This window comes from Asparagus officinalis, chromosome 4, assembly GCF_001876935.1.
Source record: "Asparagus officinalis chromosome 4, Aspof.V1, whole genome shotgun sequence".
NCBI classification, from domain to species: Eukaryota; Viridiplantae; Streptophyta; class Magnoliopsida; order Asparagales; family Asparagaceae; genus Asparagus; species Asparagus officinalis.
The window spans coordinates 9,872,428-9,897,781 of record NC_033797.1 but is presented as its reverse complement, the minus strand read 5'-3'; the positions used below and the strand labels follow the sequence as shown (position 1 = coordinate 9,897,781).

General features: G+C 36.0%; 2 protein-coding genes across 8 annotated transcripts in view; both read right to left on the bottom strand.

Annotated features, from left to right (window-relative positions):
* On the bottom strand, nt 3,189–5,321 carry LOC109838163. Its single transcript, XM_020406627.1, has 3 exons — nt 4,991–5,321; nt 4,598–4,871; nt 3,189–3,822 (listed from the first exon to the last, which is right to left on the bottom strand). Exons 1-3 carry the CDS (start codon nt 5,319–5,321, stop codon nt 3,189–3,191), a joined length of 1,239 nt encoding a protein of 412 aa, XP_020262216.1.
* LOC109836572 (WAT1-related protein At5g64700-like) overlaps nt 15,399–25,354 on the bottom strand; it is a 28,769-nt gene continuing 18,813 nt past the window's right edge. For 3 of the 7 annotated variants that reach the window (XM_020404516.1, XM_020404515.1, XM_020404513.1), the window contains 8 exons: nt 25,304–25,343; nt 25,072–25,205; nt 22,032–22,094; nt 21,837–21,953; nt 21,500–21,749; nt 21,270–21,428; nt 15,828–15,979; nt 15,399–15,733 (listed from right to left, as the gene is read on the bottom strand). In XM_020404516.1, coding sequence (XP_020260105.1) covers nt 15,604–15,733; nt 15,828–15,979; nt 21,270–21,428; nt 21,500–21,749; nt 21,837–21,953; nt 22,032–22,094; nt 25,072–25,085 — 885 coding nt within the window. In that variant the 5' untranslated portion in view covers nt 25,086–25,205; nt 25,304–25,343 and the 3' untranslated portion in view covers nt 15,399–15,603. Of the gene's footprint in view, nt 15,734–15,827; nt 15,980–21,269; nt 21,429–21,499; nt 21,750–21,836; nt 21,954–22,031; nt 22,095–24,986; nt 25,206–25,303; nt 25,344–25,354 lie in introns of all 7 variants that reach the window. The other 4 variants (XM_020404517.1, XM_020404520.1, XM_020404519.1 and 1 more) reach the window with 4 other exon arrangements.

Here is a 25,354-nt window from a genome sequence, read left to right as displayed (position 1 = left end):
TACGATAGTATTTAGTAATCATGCTTTCCTAAAAATAAATAAAAAAGACAAAACAAATAAAATATATTTTTTTCTATTTTTTAAGGTTTTCTACAAATATTTTTGAAATTTTGTTAGTATGACGAGCCCACGTTTCAGTATATTTGTCTGGTCATAGTTAGGGGCGAGAACGAACCAAATAATTAAGAAATAGTACGATAATTGTTCGAGTAACTATTTGATCATATTCGATTCGGTAGTTTATTTAACACTAATCAAATATTTTGTTAGCATTTGAGTTTACTAACGAATAGAATTTAACCAGATATATATTTGATTTGTTTATCCAACAGATACTTGTTTAAAATTTGATCACTTATTATTTGTATTGTTGCACACATGATGTCATATTTTTAACCCACTTAGTATTTTTAATTAAGTTTTATGTACTAATTTTAAGACTTAAATAATATTAAATCTATTTTCTAACAAAAAAATCGATTTAAATATATATACATCATATATTAAGAAGGATTAATTTTTTATTTATGAATTTAAGTAGTATTTAAAAATTAATTTTTTTAGTGGAATAAATATACTTTGATATTAGATAAATATTTATAAATATTTATGGATATTTATCAAATATCAAGTATTCGAGTTCGAATTTGAAAAACTCCATACATGAATATTAGAGTCTGCATTCGCATTCAATGATTGTAAACAAATACAAATACGAACACCTTAGTATTCAATTCGATTCGATCGTTTACCACCTGTAGTCATAATGGTCGATTAATCCATCATTTTCTATTGATGCATACAGATCACATTAAATCAGACTTAATTTTATCTTTGTATGATCTTTAAGAAATTCAAGAATATGTGGCTTTTTTGGAATTTTCAGTTGATTTTTCTATATGTTCAATACAAAATTCAAGATTGTGGATTTTTTGTGCCCCTTGATATGAGTTTTTCTATCAAGTACATTTCTATTGTGACTGATAAAAAAAACTGTTAGATATGTTTATGCCTATAATACTTGTTGGGGAATTTTAGTCACGCCGCCTACTACGATCTCCACAACTCGGAAGCTAACCTACAATCAATAAGATAGAAATTAACCGTAATCAAGAAGAAAGAACACCGAGATTTACGTGGTTCAGTTTACCACCTTCGACCTACGTCCACGAGCAACAATACGAGAAATCCACTATGTATCAGGGAGAACTACAAGAGGAACCACTTAACTCTCGTCTCTTAATCTCTCAACCTCACATACATAATCAACTCTTATATTATCTCCAAAGTCCTCTCCTTACAATCTTTTGAACGGACAAAGACTGCAAAACTCTCTCTCGATGATGTAATCTTTTGCACAGACAAAGACTACGAAACATTCGCCTCTCACACAATATTCTTGAATCAGGTTACGCCCTCTGCTAACTGTAGATTACAAGAATATTGGCTCTCTCTCCTCTGCTTTGTTTTTCCTCCAACAATAGAAGAATATATATAGGGAAATCAAAACCCTATCTCTAGCCAACTTTCTAATTAGAATAGGATTCAAACTCCTAATTATAATGAAGACTCGATCTCTTAATCATGATAGATCTCTAACCGTATCTAATTCTCTTGAAGTTATACAAAGAATCAAAGACACAATCCTAACAATCTCTCGCAAATCACATTGGTAAAAACTATCAAGAAACTAAACCAAATGGAGTAAAAAATAATAGGGAAAAATCAATATTATTTAAAAGCAATTAATTAAAGTCAGGATGGTAAATCTTTTAACAGTAAAAGAAGTTCTAAATTTCAAAAAGGAAAAAAAATGTAAAAGAAGTTCTACATGTATCCTAAATATTTATAAGAACAGTTAAGAAAGATTAAACGATTTCATCTACATTACTTCTACCAATAGAATAATTATTTAAATAACATGGCAAGCACCTATTACTACCCAAACTCAAGTTGTAGAGCATATCCAACAATCTCCTAGTAGGGAGCTCTTGTTGGAGTGCTCTCAAGCATAGGGCTCACTTAGGAGGTCCTTACAAGGAGAAATATTCCACCAAACTCCTAACTAGGAGCTCAAATATTATTTAAAAAATCCATTCTCCTAAAAAAAACATTTTATAAATATATTTTTAAAACAGTAAATCTAATAAAAATTAATTTTTAGTGGACCCGCACCCCTTAGGAGCTCCCAAGTGCTCCACAAATTTGTGGAGCTCTTAGGAGCTCTATGGTGGGCCTCACCGCCAACTAGGACTTAGGAGGGTGCTTGAGAGTTTGTTGGAGCACCTTAGACCATCTCCAGCAGGAGGTGAAATTTCACCTCCTTCTCTCCTGCCACATCACTTTATTTAATTCAATAATCTTCATTTCCCTATCAACTCTACAGCAGGAGATTTTTCAGAAAGTTTTTTACTTTATTTGGGACCCACCATAACCACACCACTTCAACATATACCACACCATATTTATTCATTCTTTTTCCTATTTCATATATATTACTATTTTATTATTATTATTATTATTATTAATATAACTCATATATTTATAATTATAATTTATTAATAATTCAATAAATAATATATAATATTTAAATATATATTATTAATTTAATTTTTAATAATATTTTTAAATTAACATAAAATAACACACGATTTTATTAAGCATACGGAAAACGAAACACACCCAAATTATTAAAAACATTAAAGAAAACACACACTAAATTGCTAAATCTAATCGGAGGTTGTCCCAAACTTCTGCCAAATGTGGTCGATGAGATCCTTCTTCAGCTGAATATGTTGGGTCTTATCTCGTAGTTCCGCTCTAGTCTGATTATCTGCCTCAGATCGGTGTTGAACATGGACTTGAAACTCCGGTAACACGTCTGTTTGAACATTGAAAGAGGCGCTAGAGCTAACATTGTTCGACGGTTCAAAGTCGATATTTTCCCAGTTTCGTGAATACGTATCTCGTTCATCCTCTACTATCATGTTATGTAAAATAATGCACGCCCTCATTATTTTTCCAAAGACATCAAGATCCCACATTCTAGCTGGTTGGCGGACAATAGCGAAGCGTGCTTGGAGTACCCCGAATGCGCGTTCCACGTCCTTCCTGCATGATTCCTGTTGTTTGGCAAAAAATTGATGTTTGTTGCCTTGGGGCATTTGAATTGGCTGCACGAAGACAGGTCACTTAGGGTAGATTCCGTCGGCAAGATAGTATGCAAGATTGTACTCCCGCCCATTCACGGTGAAGTTTACCCGTGGAGCTTCACCCGACTCAATGTCGTCAAAAACCGGTGACCTATCTAGTACATTTATGTTATTCAAACTATCAGGAAGCCCTAAAAAAGCATGCCATATCCACAAATCATATGACGCAACTGCCTCGAGGATAACTGTTGCCGTCCCCTTGTGTCCACTAGTAAACTGCCCTTGCCAAGCCTTAGGACAATTTTTCCACTGCCAGTGCATGCAATCAATACTTCCAATCATCCCTGGGAATCCACGTTCCTGTCCAACTTGGAGCAACCTCTGCAAGTCTTCCACATTTGGTCGTCGTAAGTATTCATCTTGAAACAATGCTATTACCCCTTCGCAAAACTTGCGAGTACACTCGATAGCAGTGGATTCTCCTATCTTGACGTACTCATCACAAGCATCGGCTGCGACTCCATATGCGAGCATGCGTATGGCAGCCGTACACTTCTGGATAGGCGTTAACCCAAGCTTGCCCGCATTATTGCGCCGTTGTGTGAAGTAATCGTCGTAATTTGATATAGAGTCCACAATTCGTAGAAAGAGAGGCCTTTTCATTCGATACCTGCGTCAGAACTGGGAGTCAGTGTAAGTGCATGACTCGGCAAAGTAGTCGGCCATGAGTCTCTCATGCGCTGCATGATGATCTCTATGTATGGATTTCCTCTTACGTGGTTGTTCGCTTCTCCTTTGCAATTCTTCAAGAAGTTCTCGCTGCCTATCAAGTATTTTTTCTTCTATTTCCCATTGTTGTTGGAACTCTTCTAGACTAAACTCATTTAGGAAAGGATCCATTGGATGCTATGATTTTTGAAATGTTGATAGGTATACTTATGATGTGCATCTGATCAGTTTATATAATGAAGGGTAGTTGTTCAAATAATTGAATTCACATGCAATTGCAGAGACATGTGTCATAGGGCATGCATGTGCAGAGAGTTGTCAATTCATATTTTGTATTATTATGCAGGTGTAGTCATTTCATCCTTTGTATTTTTTGCAGTGAAAGGTCAATTCAACATTTGTTTGTTTTTGCAGTGAGTAGTAATTGTATCTTTTGTACTATTATGCAGTGAGAAGTCAATATCAATCGGCTTTATTGAACCATAAACAACAATTTTATTCAAACATAAACAACACTTTTATTAATACATTCAACAAACATAGGCACCCACACAACTCCAAAATTAAACAAACGACACACAAAAACATCAGAAAGAAAACACACAATCATAACTTCTTAAGAAGGTCTTATTTTCCAAACAGGTTCTTCCTCAACATATTATAAGCTTCTTCATCTTCATCGTCACGATCTGGTTTGTTTTTCAAGAATAACCAACATCTCCATATTATTGGAATGAGCCAGGTTATTCATAGCTGAAGCAGTACTTGATCTTTTCTCTTCAAATTTTTCATGAGCACTGACTAGCTTAGATAATTCCTCCTCAATTGCCCCCTTTGATTTCCTTGACACAGATGTTTTACTAGAGGAACCTCTAGCTTTCTTCTTTGCCACGTCCCTACCCTCTGGACGTACAAGGGTAGGAGTTGATGATTCAACATCCTCACCACTACTCTTTCTTTTAGAGCCACTACTACCGGATGCATTTCCTCCTGTCATATATTTAGGTTGATTACGAACCACCTTCCACTCATCCACCAAATTAAACGTCGTACCCATTTTCTCAAAGTACAACTCTCTTGCCTTGGATATGTAGTTTCATCGGACCAACCACTACGCTTCTCCCTACATGCAGTACTGTAGCAGCCAATGAAACTGGATATGTTTCTGTTGATGTCTTTGAAATGACTATGGCACCGAGACACAATCCTCTCCTTTCCACTTTTGGCGTTCTCATTCACGTACTGTGTAATTTTACCCCAGAAAGTTTCACCCTTTTGGTTGTTCCCCAACTCACTATCATTACTAACGTGAAAATAACCAGTTAGTAAAAGTATGTTGTCTTCGGTGGTCCAAGTTTCATAACTTGATCTCTTTGCTGATTGTTGGGTTGGAGGGAGAAAACTGTGAGGAGTATCCCCACCAACATTTCCCAAAGACATTTGGGTAGAAAATTCTGGGATATCTGTAGATCCGCTACTAAACCGGGGTGTCGCTGGCTCACTCGACTCCGTGTTAGGACAATTCATATGGGAGGGAACATAGCTGCTTCCCGGAACTGGAGGATAACCGTAAGGAAGATAAGGATATTGCATGCCGAAATTTGGTTGCATCATATACGGCACAAAGTTAATCTCTATTTATAGAGTTTGAAAAATGAAAATTAATGGTATAAAAATTATAAATTAATTCATTGTATTTATCTCAAAAAATATCAATTAAAAATAAGGAGGAAAACAAAAATTGCCGCCCAATCAGATTTCGCCACGCGACAGCTAGCAGGCATGCACCTGCAGCCTCCATGCACGCGTCCACGTGCCCGTTTCTGATTGGGCGACTTCTATTTAATTTTTTTTAATAAACCTGCCATGCATTTAATGAGGTGGGGCCCACCAGGTCAGAAATACCCGGGGTGAATTTTTCACCCCTTGGCCTTGTCTTTTTGATTCACCTTTTCAAAAAACTCCTGCTGCAACCAAATATCTCTTCAAATAACCTCTGCTGCATATGGTCTTAGGAGTTTTTTCCTTGCCACATCACTCTCAAGAGTCTTGGAGATGCTTTAAGTAGACGCTCTCCCTCGAACATTTTTTCATCTTGATATCCTCCATGTTAATTTTCAACCCAATCGAGCAAAAAAAAAAAAAATTGCTTTGACTTTCAAGTTGAGTAGGGAGTATTCTCATTAAGTCTTGTTCGTCTGTTCCGAGACGGGAAAGGAAGGCAAATTCTATGTAACGATCTATAGTTACGGGGTGATAAGCAGATACTCTCCCTGTATCAACGGTGTGGTTGCTCTCCGGCCATTGTTTAAAGATAAAGAACGATGAGTGACAATCCTTCGAATTTGGCATCTGAGCATGAGTGGTTTACACCTTCAGCCTTACCTAAAATAGAACCTACGTCATCCCCTCTCCCTCCGCCCCCTCATCAGCCGTAGCAACATCGCCGTATTCTCTTTTAACGCTAATCAGATATTTTTTTTGTGTGAGTTTTAAAGTTTGAGAATGCAACTGGTCGAATAGCGAGTGAATGAAGTATTAGCAAAGATTACAAGTGTTCCTGTTCGATGTCTTGTTTTTGGTAATGAAAAGAGTGAAAGACCTTTCGACGTGATATTTGTTTTATTTTTTGGCGATGAGAAGGACGAAGGCTTTTTAAAAGGTTCGAGTTAAATAGAATTCCAATTTGATGTAATTTCTTTCCCAAATAAAAAGATTCTCTATGGTGCAAATCGATTATCTTACCTGTGCCGAATATTTCCAATTTGATGTTCTTTATTTGTAATTGAGATATTTCACGGTTTGTGCCGAATATTAACCTTTAAAGCATCTTCATATTTTCTTCATATTTCCTGTATTTGTGCCGAATATTAACCTTTAAAGAGTTTGAAGCAAATCAAGAAATTCATGTTACGTATTTTCTGTATATTGTTCACGGCAATTTCCCATAAAAAATACCGATGATGCTGTCTACATCTACAATGGTAGATTACATGGAACTCAATATGCACAGGAATAAGCTGAGTCACTTCCAAGTAACCACATCCCAATTGTCTACGCAAATACAGGGAAAGACGCCCAAATTTTTGGAAATGAGAACAACTTACGTAAACTGTGTTTAGTTCAAAAAAAATTTACAGAAATGTTTTCTGTAAAGTACAGAATAGTACCAAAATTTACAGAAATCAATTTCCTCTCAAAATGAACGAAAATCACCCAGAAATCTGACGTCCCATTAACATTTTTCTATAAAGTTGACACTTTTCTATAAATTTAGGTAATGTTTGGTTCAATTTCTACAAATTATAAAAAATCTTGCTATTTTCTATAAAGTTATGGGCCATTTTGAACCAAACAAGCAAAGTACAAAAAACAAAAAAATAGGTACTTTTTGACTTCTCAAAACTTTTACTATATTTTTTTTAAAAAAATACAAGGAAATCATATTTTGGATGGAAGACATTTTCTATAATTTGTAGAAATTGAACCAAACACCACCTAAGACAAAAAAAATCATATGATATATCTTATCAAAAAATTAAATAAAAATTTAAAAAAAAATCTTTGATATTTAAAGTACTGCTGCACCTGAAACTTCCAAGAAAACAAATACTAGTAGTTCATCGAGTAGCGCTATTAGTTCATAGCGCAGAGTCTATGAACTAAAAAAAATCATATGATATATCTTATCAAAAAATTAAATAAAAATTTAAAAAAAAATCTTTGATATTTAAAGTACTGCTGCACCTGAAACTTCCAAGAAAACAAATACTAGTAGTTCATCGAGTAGCGCTATTAGTTCATAGCCGCAGACTGATTGACTTATGGTTAATTTTCAAATGCGATAATTTTTAAGTTGTGATTAACGACCTTGCAGTTTCTATAAACTAAGTAATCTGTATAAATTCTGTCGATATAACTTTGTGTCCGTGATATATCGATATAACTTTGTGTCTGTGATATATCAAAACACGCAGTGCCATCACTTTGATGGGTTCATTTTTTTTGTGGATCAAAGTGGAACTATTTTGACTACACAACCCCCAAAATAAAATAGTTAATAACAAAATAAAACGAAACATAGAGAAATCCCCATATTCCCATTATATTAATATGAGACCCTCTATTTCTTATAGTCTTGAACATGCATCCCCTAGGTTAAAAAAAAAAATGGAGAAAGAACTCTCCTTGGTCATCAGGAGTCAAGAGGAGAAATTTTTTTTTGAGAAAAAGGATGAATTACTGTTAATCATAACAGTAATTCAGCCAGCTAAATTAATATTAAAACTTGGTTGTTACAAACCGATACACACCCCCAACCAAGAGTGTGTACTCTAGCTCAAACAAAAATTACAAATCAAAAGAGCTCCTGCTCCACAACATAGGATTATCCTTTCCCAAAGCAAAGAAGAAGCTATCAACTACTACCAAAAAAAAAATAGCAGATCACTGGATCTTTAACCAGAGTTTTAAAACTCAAGAACCAAAAAAACTTCAAGAATCTGGAGTTAAGAATCATTCAAGTTGAATCACTGTACTCGCAATTCCTCCAGCATCGACATGTCCTTCAGCAGCTCTTTTCCTTCTCCTCTCTTGAAGCCTAGCAGCTCGCGCAGTTATAGGTTTAGAACCTAACCAAAATGATAAAAATGTCAAAATTTTGCTCAAAATCTCTAGGGATCTTTTCCTTTTGTTAGAAAAGATTCTATCGTTACGTTCCTGCCAAATACACCATATAAGAGAACAGATAGTAACATGTCTTTCCACCTTACTGTTATCATCTTCTCCCATAAACCAATTAATCCAAATCTCTTTTAGGGAGTTCAATCTAAAATCCTTTTCAATCTTCAATTTATATTGGATAGATCTCCAGATAGAGTATACAAACTCACACTCCACAAACAAATGAAAATGACTTTCCACTTCTTTAGAACAGAAGCTGCACATCAAATCCAGATGAATTCCCTTCTTCTCTAAATTATCTTTTGTATTTAAACCTTGACTTAATGCCAACCAAACAAGAAATTTCACCTTTAAAGGGACAGGAAGCTGCCAGAGATTTGCAAAATCAAATCTTAAACCCTCATCCATAAGAAACTGATAATATGATTTAACTGTGAAACTGCCTTTAGTTCCCCAAAACCATATCCTCCCGTCCTCCCTTTGATCAAAGATTAACTCTCTAATATCATTCAACAATTTGAAATATTGGAAAACCAAATTTTCAGTCAATTGCCTTCTAAACTGGATATTCCATATCCATTCATCATTCACTTTCTTTCTCAAACTGCTAATCTTCTAAACTGGATATTCCATATCCATTCATCATTCACTTTCTTTCTCAAACTGCTAATGGAGGCAAAAGGAGAAGAAGTGATGTTAAAAAGGGAAGCTCAAACTGCTAATGGAGGCAAAAGGAGAAGAAGTGATGTTAAAAAGGGAAGGATACTTAGAAGCAAGGTTAGAAGAACCTACTCATTTGTCAAGCCAAAACAAAGTTCGATTACCCCTCCCCACCTCCACAACAGAACTGCATAAAAAACTCTCAACATTATCAAAACAATTCCTCCAAAACTGAGTTAATAAATTCCTACCAGAATAAAAAAATTCTGTCCAATTTCTTCTCTCAAAATACTTGTAGAAACTGATTTGCTTCAAAAGTTCTAGTTTATTATCAAACCATTTCCAAAGTCATTTCCCCAACAGAGCTTTGTTCATAACTCTTAAATTTATTACACCCAAACCTCCAAAATTTTTAGGTCTACAAACCTCCTCCCATTTGACCAAATTAGAAGAGCCTTTATGATCAAGAGATCCAGTCCACAAGAATCTCCTTCTCATTTTATCAATTTTGTCAATAAGCCACATAGGAAAAACAAAGAAAGATAGCCAAAAAATTGGCATAGATGAAAGAACAGAATTGACTAAAACAAGTCTGCCCCCTCTTGACAAAGACTTTCCTTTTCACAAGGCTAGCCTTCTTTCTATCTTCTCAATCAAAGGAGACTAGTCTTCTTTTTTTAATTTTCCAGGTCTCAAAGGAATTCCAAGGTAAGTAATGGGGAAACTCCCACTTTTACAATTCAACATAATAGCCAAATTCTGTTGCAAAGTTTCATTATCCTCAAGAGCAATAAGAATACTCTTATTAAAGCTTATTTTTAATCCAGAAGCAAGTTCAAAACAATATAAGATCATCTTCAAAACTGTCAACTGCTCTTTTTTGTTTTTACAAAAAATCAATGTATCGTCAGCATATTGTAAACAACAAATTTTATGAGTCATATTGTTAGGACCTAAACCTCAATAAGGAAAGACTCAACTGCCAAGTTCATCATCCTAGTAAAGGAGTCAGCAGCCAAAACAAAGAGAAGAGGAGATAAATGGTCGCCTTGACGAACCCCTCTTTTGGACATAATCCAACAACAAACTTTACCATTTATGTTAATGGCAGACATACCTCCTTTTAAACACAAAGTAACCCAGTTAAGCCATTTAGCTCCAAAATTTTTAGCCTTTATAACCTCCAAGATAAAGTCCCAGTTTAGCATATCATATGCCTTTACAAAATCTAACTTTAAAAGAATCCCTCCCCTTTTGTTATTCTGAAAACAATCATTTATAATTTCCTGAGCTGCTGCTACCCCATCCATCAAAAATCTATTTTTTATGAAACCAGACTGAACAGGATCAATAAGCATATCAAGCTTAGAATTCAATCTGTTAGTCAAAACTTTAGTAATCACTTTATAAATCACATTTAGGAGGCTGATAGGTCTATAATCAGAAACCGTAGAAGCCTCATTTTTTTGGGAATAAGCACAATATGAGCATAATTGAGCCTATTTATTTCTAATTTGCCTTCATAAAATTCCTCAAACAATTTCATAATATCATTTTTGACTGTTTCCCAAAAAGTTTGGAAAAACAATGCAGAAAAGCCATCTGGACCAGGAGATTTATCTCCATTCATATCAAACAAAGCTTTATGCACTTCCTCCTCAGAAAAAGGATGTTCAATATCATTAGGCCCCCAATCCTCCAAAGGAAAAAGCTTATTCTAGTCAAGCTGACATCTATAAGCCTCATTTTTACCAAAAATCTGACTGTAATGATTAGAAAAAATCTGTGCTATACCCTCTTCAGAACTGACCTCTACATCATTCATTGTAATTGAGGCAATCAGATTATTTCTTTTCCTGCCATTTGCAATTTTGTGAAAGTAAGCAGTATTATTACCCCCTTCCTTAAGCCAATGTGCTTTTGATCTTTGTTTCCACATTTGTTCTTCTTGAAATAAAATCTCATTCAACTGAGTGGAAATGTCATTTTTCTTGATCAGTTCATCATCATCCAGATCTCTATTTTCTTCCACAACTTCCCATTCCAACAAATTATCCAACAACTCCTTTTTTTTCTGTTTAACACTATAAAAGTCAGAATGAACCTAATGTTTAATACATTTTCTCAGAAATCTCAATTTGCCAACAATATTTTTTGCAGCAGATGAACTTTTAGGTGCACAGTTCCACCACACAGGTACCCCCTTTTTTAAATCATCAGATTGTAACCAAATTTTCCCAAATCTGAATTTTTTAACAAACTGTTGGTTTTCTCCACTATCAAAACAAATGGGAGCATGATCAAATAATTGACTACTAAGACCATGCTGCTTAGAAAATGGAAAAACATCTTCCCATTCAGAGTTAAAAAAAACTCTGTCGAATCTAGCCATAGAAGGTGCTCTTCTTTTATTACTCCAAGTGAATTTTCTACCATGCAGTGGACTGTCAATTAATTCTAAATCATTAATCACCTCACGAAACTCTTCCATTTCTTTTCTATGATTCTTTTTACCTTTTCTTTCATCTGCACTAAAAGTGACATTGAAATCCCCCACAACCACCCAAGGTCCTGAAAACATTGTCTTCACATTCTTAAGTTCTTGCCAAAACAAGGACCTCTCTATATTACAATGAGGACCATACACAGAAGAGATAGACCAAACAAAACCATTTCTCTTATTTTTTAACATGACTGTCAAAACATATTCACCAGATAAATCTTGGATTTTCATCCATTTGCTATTATTCCATCCAATCATAATACCTCCTGAAGCTCCAATAGAGGGTTAAAAAACCCAGTCATACATATTACTGCCCAAACTTTTTAAGATTCTATCATCAACGTCACTCAATTTAGTTTCTTGAAGACAAATAACCTCAAACTTATTTAACAAACAAAAATCCTTCACCCCAAACCTTTTAGTACTCAAGCCAAGCCCTCTTACATTCCATGTGACCAACATGTAAAAATACAAAACACTTCACATTAATAAAAGGAAGCAGGGCCTACTCCAAAGTAGCCCTCTCCTTCTCCATTTGCCTCATTTTTTTAAGGGATCAAAATCCCCTTGAGGTTCAAGGATGATAGCACATTTTGATGCCAAACTTTGCAACTCTTTATTAGTAAAAGATTCAAACAAAATAGGAACAAAAGAGGAACCCAGATTAGAAGGATTATCACCTGAACCACCTGAAGAGGACCCATGAGCATAATCATATTTTGAAGCAGCTCTTGCAGATGCTCTATCTACTGCAGACATAGGCTCAAGATCCACAAATCTGGAACACCTTCTAACAAATGTAATTTTTGAATTAAGCTCTTGATCCACAGGAGGCAAGCAATTAAGAGGTTGAATCATAAGGATTTCTTCTTTCTCATTCTCCTTGTTATATATCTCTTGAGATATCTCTGGCAACAAAATGTCTCCAACATTACCTTCAGTGACCAACAAATCTTTACCTTTATCATTCACCCTTAAAGAATTTTCTTCCTGTGCAGAATTTTTGGGAGATAATAGATTTTTTAACTCCAAATCAAACTTAACAGTATCACTTTCCTCCACAGCAAGAGAAAAATTAACATTGCCCTCACTAATCATAATAGCTTTGCCATTATCATTCTCCCTAAGAATTTTCTCTTCATTCTGCTCAGGGATCACAGTAGACAAATGCTCCTCCATCTCCAGTTCACCAACTTTTTCTCTACTTTCCTCTACCTCAACCAGCTGCTCTGAAATGTCAATATTTTCAGAAGGAATCCCTTGCTCTGGGATTTGCTCTCCTCCTAAATTTTTTAAAGAATTATTATTTTCCCATTTCTCTCATTCATTATTTTTCTTCTGGTAAAAACTTTTAGCTTCAGTCCACAATCTAGCTGCTGGAGTGCCCCAAGGGTTATTTCTCAAATATTGTCTTACATTCCAAGAGTTAGAACCAGAATCTTTCAAAGAAGAGGACCCAGTTCCACTATCTTTTCTCTCCTTGAACCACCTATCATTATAGGAACTCTGATTGTTATCATCTAAATGATCCACTTTTTGTTTTTTCTGTTCTGCTTCCACAAACTCACCCATTACTGACATAATAGACACTTCCACATTGTATTGATTTTTCCCAACAAAAATCTTCAAAAGCTTAGGAACATCAACATATTCCAAACATCTAACTAGCACAACTGCATCAACTAAAGCAGTACCAGCACTTGTCAATGGATCAAGATCGACCAAATCAGCAAAGGGTTTCACCATCAAACCAAAAGCTTCTTTACTCCATAAATGAGGAGGAACACCCTTCAATTTGATCCAGACCTGTGAATTTCTCTTTTCAATAACATTTCCTTCCCAAGAATTCCATCTCATAAGCTTAATCTTACAAGAACGAAGTGAAATAACCCCCATTTTTATCAAATCTTCCATTTGTTTCCATGTAAGCTTAATCTTACAAGAACGAAGTGAAATAACCCCCATTTTTATCAAATCTTCCATTTGTTTCCATGGTTGAATTCTAACCAACACTTCCCCATTAGTAAAAAGTCTTAAATCCCAGTATTTATTCATAGGGAAAAGATCCCTAAGATCTAGTTCCAACCTTTCAAGAGAAATACTTCCCCCCTCAACAAACGAAATAATCGCAAAATTTCTGAATTTTTGAAAGTCAGAATTTACCTCCCCTTCAAAACGAAGAAAGGCAGAAAAGAAACGAGGACGTTCACCAGAAACTTTCAGTTCTGCCTCTAGATCTCCATAATCTCTTGGACCTTGATCTTGAAATTAAGAAATTTTTTCTTCATCAACCATCGACAAAGGTCTTTTACCCTTATCCTGCTGATTCACTGGATCTTGACTTCTTGATGAGGAAAAAGCAGAAGCTGCTCTCTCTCGACGCCATTGCCATGGATTTGGGCGGCCAACTCCACCGTCAAGAGGAGAAATTGACTGCGCACGCTAGAAAGACGATCAAAATCCAAAATTTAGGACATAATTATAAATATTACTTTAGGGACGTTGAAGGCTATCAAAACAAAATGTTGACTGAACCCTAAAATTCAAAATCTATGAGCCTTCAAGAAAGAAAGCGAGAGGGCTCAAGAACATCACATAGAACAAATACATACAAATAGGCACCTAAAATTTTTGGGTCCATATTGTCATTGATCGCAAGCTTGCATATAACATTGTCCAGAGTGCAAAAGAATCTTCGTGACAGTTTTGAATACAAATTAAGTAGGTTGATGCATATATTTTTTAGCAATAAGCAGTATAAGCCTGGCTCTAATGATGATTATAGCAAATAGATTCTTTGGATTCTGATACTAGCTATATTTAGCATAAACCTTTTGAATTTACTTTAAAATCACGGAAGGAAAGATCAAAGATGGACAAGTAAATCTATGCAAGAATAAAGGATGCCCAACATATACATTATGAGAGGCTAAATACCCATATTGGTATTTTAATTCCACCTCATTTACTAAGAAGGTATTTTAATTAGGCAAATCTGCTTTAAGGCATTTTAATTGATTCAACTTACCAACAAGGCCATTTTTCTTGTCGGCGACCAGTTTTCCAGCAAGAGCTCGTCACGTGCGTGGCACGTGATGACTTAAACTGTTTTTTAGCTGCTGATGTGGTACGGATCTGTCCTATTCTGAGTGAATTGGGATTTTTAGAGGGTTAATTCCCGCCTTTAAACACTGTCACGTCAGAAAATCCGTGCCACATCAGTAGCTAAAAAACAGTTTAAGTCATCACGTGCCACGCATGTGACGAGCTCTCGCCGGAAAACTGATTGCCGATGAGAAAAAGTACCTTGTTGGTAAGTTGAATCAATTAAAATGCCTTAAAACAGGTTTGCCTATTTAAAATACATTTTTGATAAATAGGATGGAATTAAATTACCAATACGGGTATTTAGCCCATTATGAGGATAACTTTAACAGAGCACCGTCCAAATTTTAGCAGCACCAGGTAGTGGCTACTTGTATTTGTAATTGTATTTGAAGAATCCCTGGTATTGAGAACCCCTGTTCCTTATTTCAAAAAAAACATATTTCAAGCATCCATCATAATAATATACAAAAAACTAAGGAACAAAGAATAATGAAGTTAATTTAAGAATTGGAATAATAGCTTAAAGTTCAATCATGACTATATAATACAAGAGGAAAGGACAGCAACAGTATCTTCCGAGCTTTAACATGTCAAAGTTTTTTATTAAAGATCTTGAAAAGCGTATTATTACTCAAATTTCAACTGGAAGAATAAGAACATTAGAAAATAATACAGAACTTAACATACTCAAACCTGAAAATATCATGCACTTTTTATGAGATAGGCAGCTCAAAAGGACATAATCTTGAGTGGTCATTGCCTCCTTTACTATACAACTTCAACTTTTGAGATGCTAATCTCGGAACCCTCAACATTTGAATTCATGTTGTTTCTTTCTTTGCTCTTTCCCCATAGGACAGAATAAAGGCCTACAACCATAAATGCTCCACCTAGAATACTGCACATATTAAAATATCACAAAGCAAACCGACCGAGTTAAGCAACGTTACCACCATAAAACAACTGGTTCAAAAGAAATGATCCATCTTTACCATCCAAGATTTGTGACTTCCCCTAAGAGAAAGGAGGAAGCTGCAATGGTGATCACAAGAGACAAAGGAGTGAACATAACAACGAAAACAGGCCCCTTCTTGTGAATACACCAAGTATGCAAGTATAACACAAGTCCGCCCATCATCACACCCTACGATGTCATTGAGAACGTAAACCACTACGTAGATCATCTAGAAAATATTATCTTTCTAATCAACTCTATTTGTGCATGTGCACGTGCACACAAAAAAACTCAAAAGTGAATGCTCTTGTTAGGCTAAATACCCATATTGGTATTTTAATTCCACCCTAATTTCCAACAAGGTATTTTTTGAGCTGATTCCAACAAGGTATTTTAAATAGACAAACCCGTTTTAAGACATTTTAATTGATCAAACTAACCAATAAGGCATGGTTTCTCGTCGGCGGGCAAATTTTCGGTGAGATCTCGTCACGTGCATGGCACATGATGTCTCAAAACTCGTTTTTAGCAGCAGCGGCGACAGCAACAATCTCGTCATATTCAGCCGATTCGATGGGGTTAGCGATCTCAGACGGCGTCATAACCGTTATTTTATCCTACTTTGGGCTGAATATGACGAGATTGTTGCCGTCGCCGCTGCTAAAAATGAGTTTTGAGACATCACGTGCCATGCACGTGACGAGATCTCGTCGGAAATTTGCCCGCCGACGAGAAAACATGCCTTATTGATTAGTTGGATCAATTAAAATGTCTTAAAGCGGGTTTGCCTATTTAAAATATCTTGTTGAAAATTGGGGTGGAATTAAAATACCAATATGGGTATTTAGCCGCTCTTGTTAAGCAAAAGTTCACTTGGGTAGTAATATTTTTGAAAAACATGTGTATCACATTCGATAATCAAACTTGAAGATGTAAAGATAACACCGATAGTGCTTAGCACTAGCCCAAGACCGTAATACCCGAGAAACCCGAAAGAAATCAAGAGAATAAACCTCTAAGTATGAAGAAGAATATGAAGAACACTTAGAGAACACATGAAAGACTTTTAGAGAAATGTAGAGGACTTATGAAGAGGAAGACTTTATTTGAACTTGTTTTATTCACTTGTTCAACTTTTTCTTCTTGCTTACAAATGAGAGAGGTGAGGAGGTATTTATAGCCTCCCAAAGATATGTTACAAAGGATCTAGATTCTTCTAATATCACCTCCATAGTTCCTAGATATTTTTCTAATCTCTAGAAATTTCTACATAATATCTAAATATTTTTATCACAAATTATCTAGATGTTTCTTACTATTATATAGATATTTGGCTTAAAGATTTCTCTAGAACACTTTAAGGAGGTGATCAACCTTCTAGAGTGTTTCTAGAAAACCTCTAGAATTTGGACCTAATTTTGGGTTTGGTCAAACTTAGAATAATTCCATCATAAACCCAAAATTAAGCTTGATCCAAAATCAAGTTTAATTTCAATACTTACCCTTAAACTTGATTTTGTCAACCATCCCGAGCTTCGAGCGAAGTAACTCAAATTTGCCCTTTGGTAGTGACTTGGTGAAGATATCTGCAACGTTGTCTTCGCTTCGAACCTCCAAAGCTTCAATTGTTCCATCAAGCACCTTCTCCTTTTGGTAGTGACTTGTTCCATCAAGTGAGCGTACCGTAGTCATCTTTGCCACTGGACTGAAAGTTTCATCATAATCTTCTCCATATTTTTGAGAGAACCGTCGAGCAACCAACCTTGCCTTAAATCTGTCAATGCTCCCATCCGTTTTTTGCTTAATTCGGTACCTTAGGTTTTGGAACCAAATCCCAAGTTTCGCTCTTCATGAGAGCATTCATCTCCTCCTTCATTGCGCCCTCCCACTCTTGAACTCCTTTTGCTTCATCATACGATGATGGCTCCTCTTCATCTAATGGAGCTGCAAAGTAGCATGAGTAAGTAGTGACAAATCTTTCATCTCTGAACCGAGCAGGCTTAACAATGTTCCTTTTTTACCGTTGATTAGCCATGGAACTACGATCTTCTTCCTCATCTTCCTCTTGATCAGTGCTCCTCCTTTCACCTTGCGTCTCTTCTTCAAGACTTCCGCTTTCACTTGGCATTTGAACAACTGGTTCATCGATCTTGGAGGAACCCCCACCTTCTTGTTCGATCAAGACTTGAGGTGGCCCATAAAATGAGGAAACTTCATCAAAGACAACATCACGAGACACGGTGTACATGTGTGTCTCTGGATCCATACACCTCCAGCCCTTTCTTTGTTCATCATAGCCGACAAAGATGCATTTCTTCGCCTTTGCCTCCAACTTGGTTCTTTGAGAGTCAAACACGTGGACGTAGCAGATTGATCCAAATATCCTGAGATGTTTCACCGTTGGTTTCTTTCCATGAACCATCTCATAAGGAGACTTCATATTGTTCGGACTAAGTGGCATCCGGTTGATGACATACGCTGCACATCTCATGCCTTCCGCCCATAAGGCCTTAGGCAAATTTTTGTCATGTAACCAGCTTCTACATGTCTTGCTTAGATGTCTTATCTTCCTTTCCGCTACTCCATTTTGCTGAGGTGTATACGGACATGTAAATTCTCTCTTGATACCATGTTTTTGGCAAAAAAAGAGAAACTCCTTTGACATGAACTCCCCTCCATTATTCGTCCTTAAAGTCTTGATCTTCTGACCTAATTCTCCATCCACAGTAACCTTGAATTCTTGAAACTTGGAGAATACTTCTGATTTTTCCTTCACAAAGTATACCCAAGTGTACCGTGAGAAGTCATCAACAAACAATAACATGTACCGAAACCCAGAATAGGAGGATGTTCTTGTCGGACCCATCAAATCACTATGGACCCTCTCCAACGGAGCGCTGCATCGTGAAGTGGAGTTGTCAAATGGAAGCCTATGTGACTTTCCATATTGACAGCCTTCACAAAGCTTTCCTTCATCATGAATCTTTAACTTTAGGAGCCCGTTAACCAAATCCTTATTCATCATAACCTTTAGCTTAGTCATATTTATATGACCAAGCCTAGCATGCCATATAAAGGCATTATCATTCGTACTCATCTTCTCAACATAAGAATTTGAGGCCGATAAAACATATAAATCCTTAACCCGTGCTCCGATGTGAACCACGTCCGCTTTTAATTCTTTAATATTCTTTAAGAATTTAACGTCTCTTGGGCCAAATAAAACGTAGTTACCTGAGTCAACCGCATTCACCACAGAGAGAAGATTCTTCCTTACTCCAGGAACATGATATACGTTCTTGAGAGTGATTGGGCTTCCATCATCTCCTTCAATAATGATTGTCCCTTCCTTCTCAACGCGGTGGATTGAATTATCCGCAGTAATGATGGCTTCTTTCCCGTCATGACGCTAAAAATAACTTCTCGTCTCCGGTAATATGATGGCTATAACCAGAATCCACAATCCAATCATTTCCAAGATTTTTAGCTGTGGATGTACCTGAAGATGCAGCCTCGACCGTGAAACATTTTCCACATTCTTTGTCTTCAGTATGACCCTTTGATTCCGTCATATTTGTTTCCTTCAGCTTGACTCGTCAATCCTTTTTGAAATGCCCAAGTTTTCCACACTGATAACACTTGAATCGCTTCTTGTCTCCCGTAGAAGATCCTTCTCGTCCATCATTATTTTTCACATTACCATATTTGGGTTTGGCTCTGAAGCTTTGTTGTCTCCTCGCTACAAAAGCGCTCCCCGAGTCATCATGGACTTTAACTCCCGCCATTTGCATGGCTAGTGATTCTTGCGAAGCTAGTAGATTTTCAAACTCCTCCAAGGAAGGTTGTGTAGCCCATCCTTGAACTGAAGTAACAAACGGTGTATATTCGGGTCGTAGACCACGAATAATAGACCGCTTCAACCGTGCTTCCGAAATCGACTCCTCCGGATTGAGAGTATTAATCTCAGAGCAAAGATTTTTTACCTTGATGAAAAACTCTGAGATTGAAGACTCCCCCTGCTTCGCATTCGCCAACTCGTTCTCCAACAGTTGTAGACGAGGCCTCGTTCTTCTTGTTAAACAATTGATCTAGTGTCTGTCAAATAGCACTTGCGGATGTACATCTTGAGACATGCTCAAATAGTCCTGAAGATATTGACCTCTTCAAAGCAAACTCCGCCTTGGCATTCTTCCGTGTCCACTCCTTTGTCGCTTCCGCTGTTGCAGCATCTCCCCTTGGTGGTGTTGTGCTGCTACCGCCGACGACATCCCATAAGTCCTCACTAACCAAGTATGACTCCATACATGACTTCTATAACCGGTAGTTAGATTGGTTTAAGATCTACATTCCCAATCCAACGACACGACCCATTGATTCCATACTTAGAGTAAACCCGAGCTCTCTTTAAACCCCGATCTTGAAGAGCACAAGATTAGAATGGCTCTGATACCATGTAAAGATAACACCGATAATGCTTAGCACTAGCCCAAGATCGTAATACCCGAGAAACCCGAAAGAAATCAAGAGAATAAACCTCTAGGTATGAAGAAGAATATGAAGAACACTTAGAGAACACTTGAAAGACTTTTAGAGAAATATAGAGGACTTATGAAGAGGAAGACTCTTTATTTGAACTTGCTTTATTCACTTGTTTAACTTTTTCTTCTTGCTTACAAATGAGAGAGGTGAGGAGGTATTTATAGCCTCCCAAAGATATGTTACAAAGGATCTAGATTCTTCTAATATCACCTCCATAGTTCCTAGATATTTTTTTAATCTCCAGAAATTTATACATAATATCTAAATATTTTTATCACAAATTATCTAGATGTTTCTATACTATTATCTAGATATTTAGCTTAAAGATTTCTCTAGAACACTTTAAGGAGGTGATCAACCTTCTAGAGTGTTTCTAGAAAACCTCTAGAATTTGGACCTAATTTTGGGTTTGGTCAAACTTAGAATAATTCCATCATAAACCCAAAATTAAGCTTGATCCAAAATCAAGTTTAATTTCAATAGAAGAGAGTAAAGGACTCTATCGTTATACACAAAAGTTATCTTCGAGCGAACTCCACTACACGTGCACATGCACTAAAAAATCACAAGTGACACCATGTTTAAACCAAAAGCTCACTCGGGTGGTAGCATATATGAAATACATGCATATCACCAACAATTCTTGAAGGGAAATAAATATGTTGCGCCCAAATTCATTTATGCCATATGCTACAGTGAGAAGTGCATCATCAAAGTGTATTTTCAGCTCAGTTTTCATTGATGAAATTAAGTACTATATGAATTATCTAAAAAGAAGCTATTTACATTATAAACTCTACTACACGTGCACATGCACATTTCCTGATGGCCACTATGTTTTAACAAAAAGTTCATGTATATAGTAGTATTTGTGAAATGCAACCGATCACACACTCAAACTCAAAAGTGAAATAAATAGTAGTGTTGTGAATTCACTTACAGTATATACTATTGCAAGAAGTCCTTCATCCCAGTGTAGTTTCCATTTGTCCAGGCTCCTCTCAACTGCAATGGCAACAACAAAGCACTGAAGTGAGCTGAAGAGGCTTACAAGAGCAGAGGACCAAATCCATGATGGATATTCCTTCAGCAATTTTCCCTGCAAATAGAAATATAATCATTCAGAGTATCACAACACATTAAGTTTTGATAATGAACAATATTTGATACCTGTAACACAAACCATAAAGCCCAACAAAGCGTGACCAAGACCATAAGAAAAGTCCCAATTATCCAATTTTTGTTCAGAAGAGTGGTTGAATGAATTTGGCTACTTCCATGGAGAATTGGGTGGTGAGTGATGAATGAATTCAAATAAGGGCCTTTATAAAATGCGATAATGGCAGTTCCCGTAAAGCAAATTAGTACTCCAATTGCCTTGGCGATTCCCGAGCAGGTCTTCAAGCTGATCATTTCCTCCCTATAATATCGATCAATATTGTGGAACAATATAATATATTTCTCCGTTTTGTATTTGAAATGGATTTGTTTATGCAATCTAATTTACCGAAACAAAAGTGCCAGAATAATAGTGAAAACAGGAGTGAGATTAGCTGCTGCTGAAGCCACTGTGGCAGAGGTGAGGTTGATGGCGATGCTGTGCATATTTAAGTTGATTGCATACCTGAATTCAAATAAAACCGTTCCAAAATTAAAAGAATGAAAAACTAGTAAGAAACGAGAGAGAAAAACTATTCAGTACCCAAATAAAGCAAGCATGAAAATCTTGAACATCAATTTGAATGGCAATAGGGGCGCAGTTCTCCTAGGTATGACAAAAATTTCAACAAGATTAAGAAAATAACGAATGAATCATATTCAAATCCATGAAAGGAAAACAAATTAGATTGCCTTGCAAATATTATAGCTATAGTCAATAAGAGAATGGCAGCAACGGCTTGTCTATAGAACGCGAAGATGAATGTGTTCATGCCGCCATTGAAAGCAGCTTTGGAGATTATGGACATGCCAGCAAATATAATTTGAACCATGACCATGGCCATATATGGCTTTTTCTCTCCCAACATTTTCGTAAATTGATCCATGGAATTCTCACAGAGAAGAAGATGATGAATTTCCTTTAACTAATATCAGTCTTAGCACGGAAGTATCTTATTAAGGACTCTCTATAAGAACACCATATAAGGAGGAAAGGGGATTCTGACATGTAGGCCGATATCAATTTCAAATCAGTACCAATATTATATAATAATCAGAGTATTGTGCCTCTGCAATCACCAATTAACATATCAGTGCAATAAGACTAAAGTATCAATACAATCACCAACTTTAAAATCTATGTGGACACTTGTTGTGATCTCATTCCATCCTATATGATTTTCAATATAGGGCCCACTGTAGGATTTTCTATTTTTATTTTTTCATCATCTAGTCTACCAGAAAACATGTATCATGATAGGAGAAGGTATTGTAGACTGCATCCGCTGGTTGAACAAATAAGAGCCCTTGGATCAGGGAAAAAGAAGAGGATATGGAGATTCATACACCAATCTGAGAATTCTTCTTTTTCTGTATTACCATCTGTTTTATATATCCAGTTAGCTGAAACTTCATATCATAATACTGCTAAAATACTTGGATATATAAGTCCAGATTCCAGAATGGCTCCAAAGAGCAAAACCCAACAAGCATTGCCTCTGGCTCTCCAGTGTTCTATATTGACCGCAAGAATCTCCCATGCAAAGGGTTTGATGATGCTCTCTGTATCTAAAATGCATCGTCTTTTAGAAATGATGGTGCAGTCTGTTCCTCCTCTGCACATATCAATTTAATTTTCCTGAATAAACTATTATTTACAATAATTATATCTTTCCTGAATAAAGAATAGTTACATATGTTTTCTAAATGAATTTTTTTTTGTTTGTGGAAATTTTACTCTCAAAAAGTGGTCATGATGTATGAATGGAATTCTTAATGCCTTCGTTTTTATTTTTTTTAAACAACAATTTATTTTCAGACAAATTCAAGTAAGATGCATTTCATGATGAGTTTTGGTCCAAATAGTCATAGAATTCCCCCATCATTTGGTTCAAAAGTTCAATTCATAGAGATGCTATTTAGTATCATTTCAATTGGATTATTTATCATAAGACATTAACTTGAACACTTCCCTTTTATTTTTGAGGGAGGCTAGTCTCGATTTTCATCATTATGATTGATTACACTATTTATTCTTCTAGATTTATCTTTGCTTATGCAGTATAATTGGAGCAATGCCGATTGAGAGTGAAGCAGTGAATGTAGCAAAGCTGTCCAAAGATGAAACTGCTGATATTGTTATAGTGCCAGAGAAACCTTATACCTTGCAAGAAGAAGGTGGAGAACCAAAAGCATCGTTCCAATCGAACGGCAAGGTAACCACTTTGGACTAGAAAATATGAAAGACAATTTATAATGTTTTCTCTCCTTTCTTCTATTTGAAACTTAAGACTTCAATTTAGATACTTAATTTTTTTCTTGGTCATAAACTGCACCCAATCAGGAAGTTAATGGGTTAATGGGCCTTGGACAGAAGTTGAGAACCAAATACACCATTGCACTATTGTCTCTTGAGCAGATGCCATCCCCATGCCATAATAATGTCAATAAGGATTAATCGTGTATACACGTTATTGTACTAGTATTGTTGTTTAGTCATTTATATCTCCTAGACTTTTTTAAGTACTTATACCCTCTGAACCTCAGATGCCATCATTTTCGCCCCATTTAGAGGAAATGTAGTCTTTTTCAAGTAAACTGAGCGTAAAAGATAATTTATCATCATGTGGGAATCATGTGGCATCTTAACCTGAGGGTGAAAGAGACGATAAAATAGTTTGGGGTACAAGTCATTACACAGTCAAAGTAAAGGGAGCGTACTCACAATTAGTTGTATCAAGAATAAACTGTCTTTGGTCAAGGAAGATTATGTTTGATCAATAAGCAAATTTATTTTCAATCTATGTCAGTTGAAAAGGATCTTTGTGATAATATTGAGACAGAATTAAGCAGGCTGATGCATCTTTTTTACCGATAAACAGTATGAGCCTGGCTCTGACGGTGATGACAGGACAGCCAAGTAGACTCTTCAGATGCTCAATATTAGCGACATTTAGACTTTTTTACTTTATTATTTATAGAAATGTCTTTCTATCTTAGAAACATGCATGTAAAGGTCAAAGATGAATAGACAAATGTATACAAGACTAAAACGATTATACAACTCATTTGATAGCTAGTGCTTTTTTCCTAAGCATAGAAAGATCACATGCCCAAGATATGCAATATGAGAAGCTAACGTTATAGTGTGTGATCCAAATTAGCAGCACTAGGCAGTGGCTACTTCTATCTAGCATTATATTTGAACACCTTATATTGAGAGCTTGTTTTCCTTCTTGGAACATATTTCAAGCATCCCACAACAATATTATACCTTGGAACATATTTCAAGCATCCCACAATAATATTATAATAAACTAAGTAAGGAACAAAGACTGGTGAAGCTAGATAAAAACTGGAGTTAATAACAAGAAAAAAGGACAGTAAGAATATCTTGTGAGCTTAACATGTAAAGTAGGCAATTTATTAAAGATCTTGAACTCTTACTCAAGTTTCGAGCAGGCAAAATAAGAACACTAGAAAGTGATACAGAACTTACCACATTCAAACATGAACATATCCTCCACCAATTTCTTATACAATAATAAACTCAAAAAGACATCATCTTCAAAGTGCTGCATTACCTCCTCCAATGCATGCCAACTTATGAGATGCTATCCTTTGCACCCTCAACATTCGATTCATGTTCTTTCTTTCTCTGTTCTTTCCACATAGGGCAGAATAAAGGGCTACAACCATAAAAGCTCCACCTAGAACACTGCACTCAAATATCACAAAGCAATACAAACCATGTTAAGCAAAGTTACATTATAACGAACTTTATTTATTTAAAAAATAAAAATCATCTTTTGCTACCTTCCAAGATTTATAATTTCCCTTAAGAGGAAGGAGAAGGCTGCAATGGCA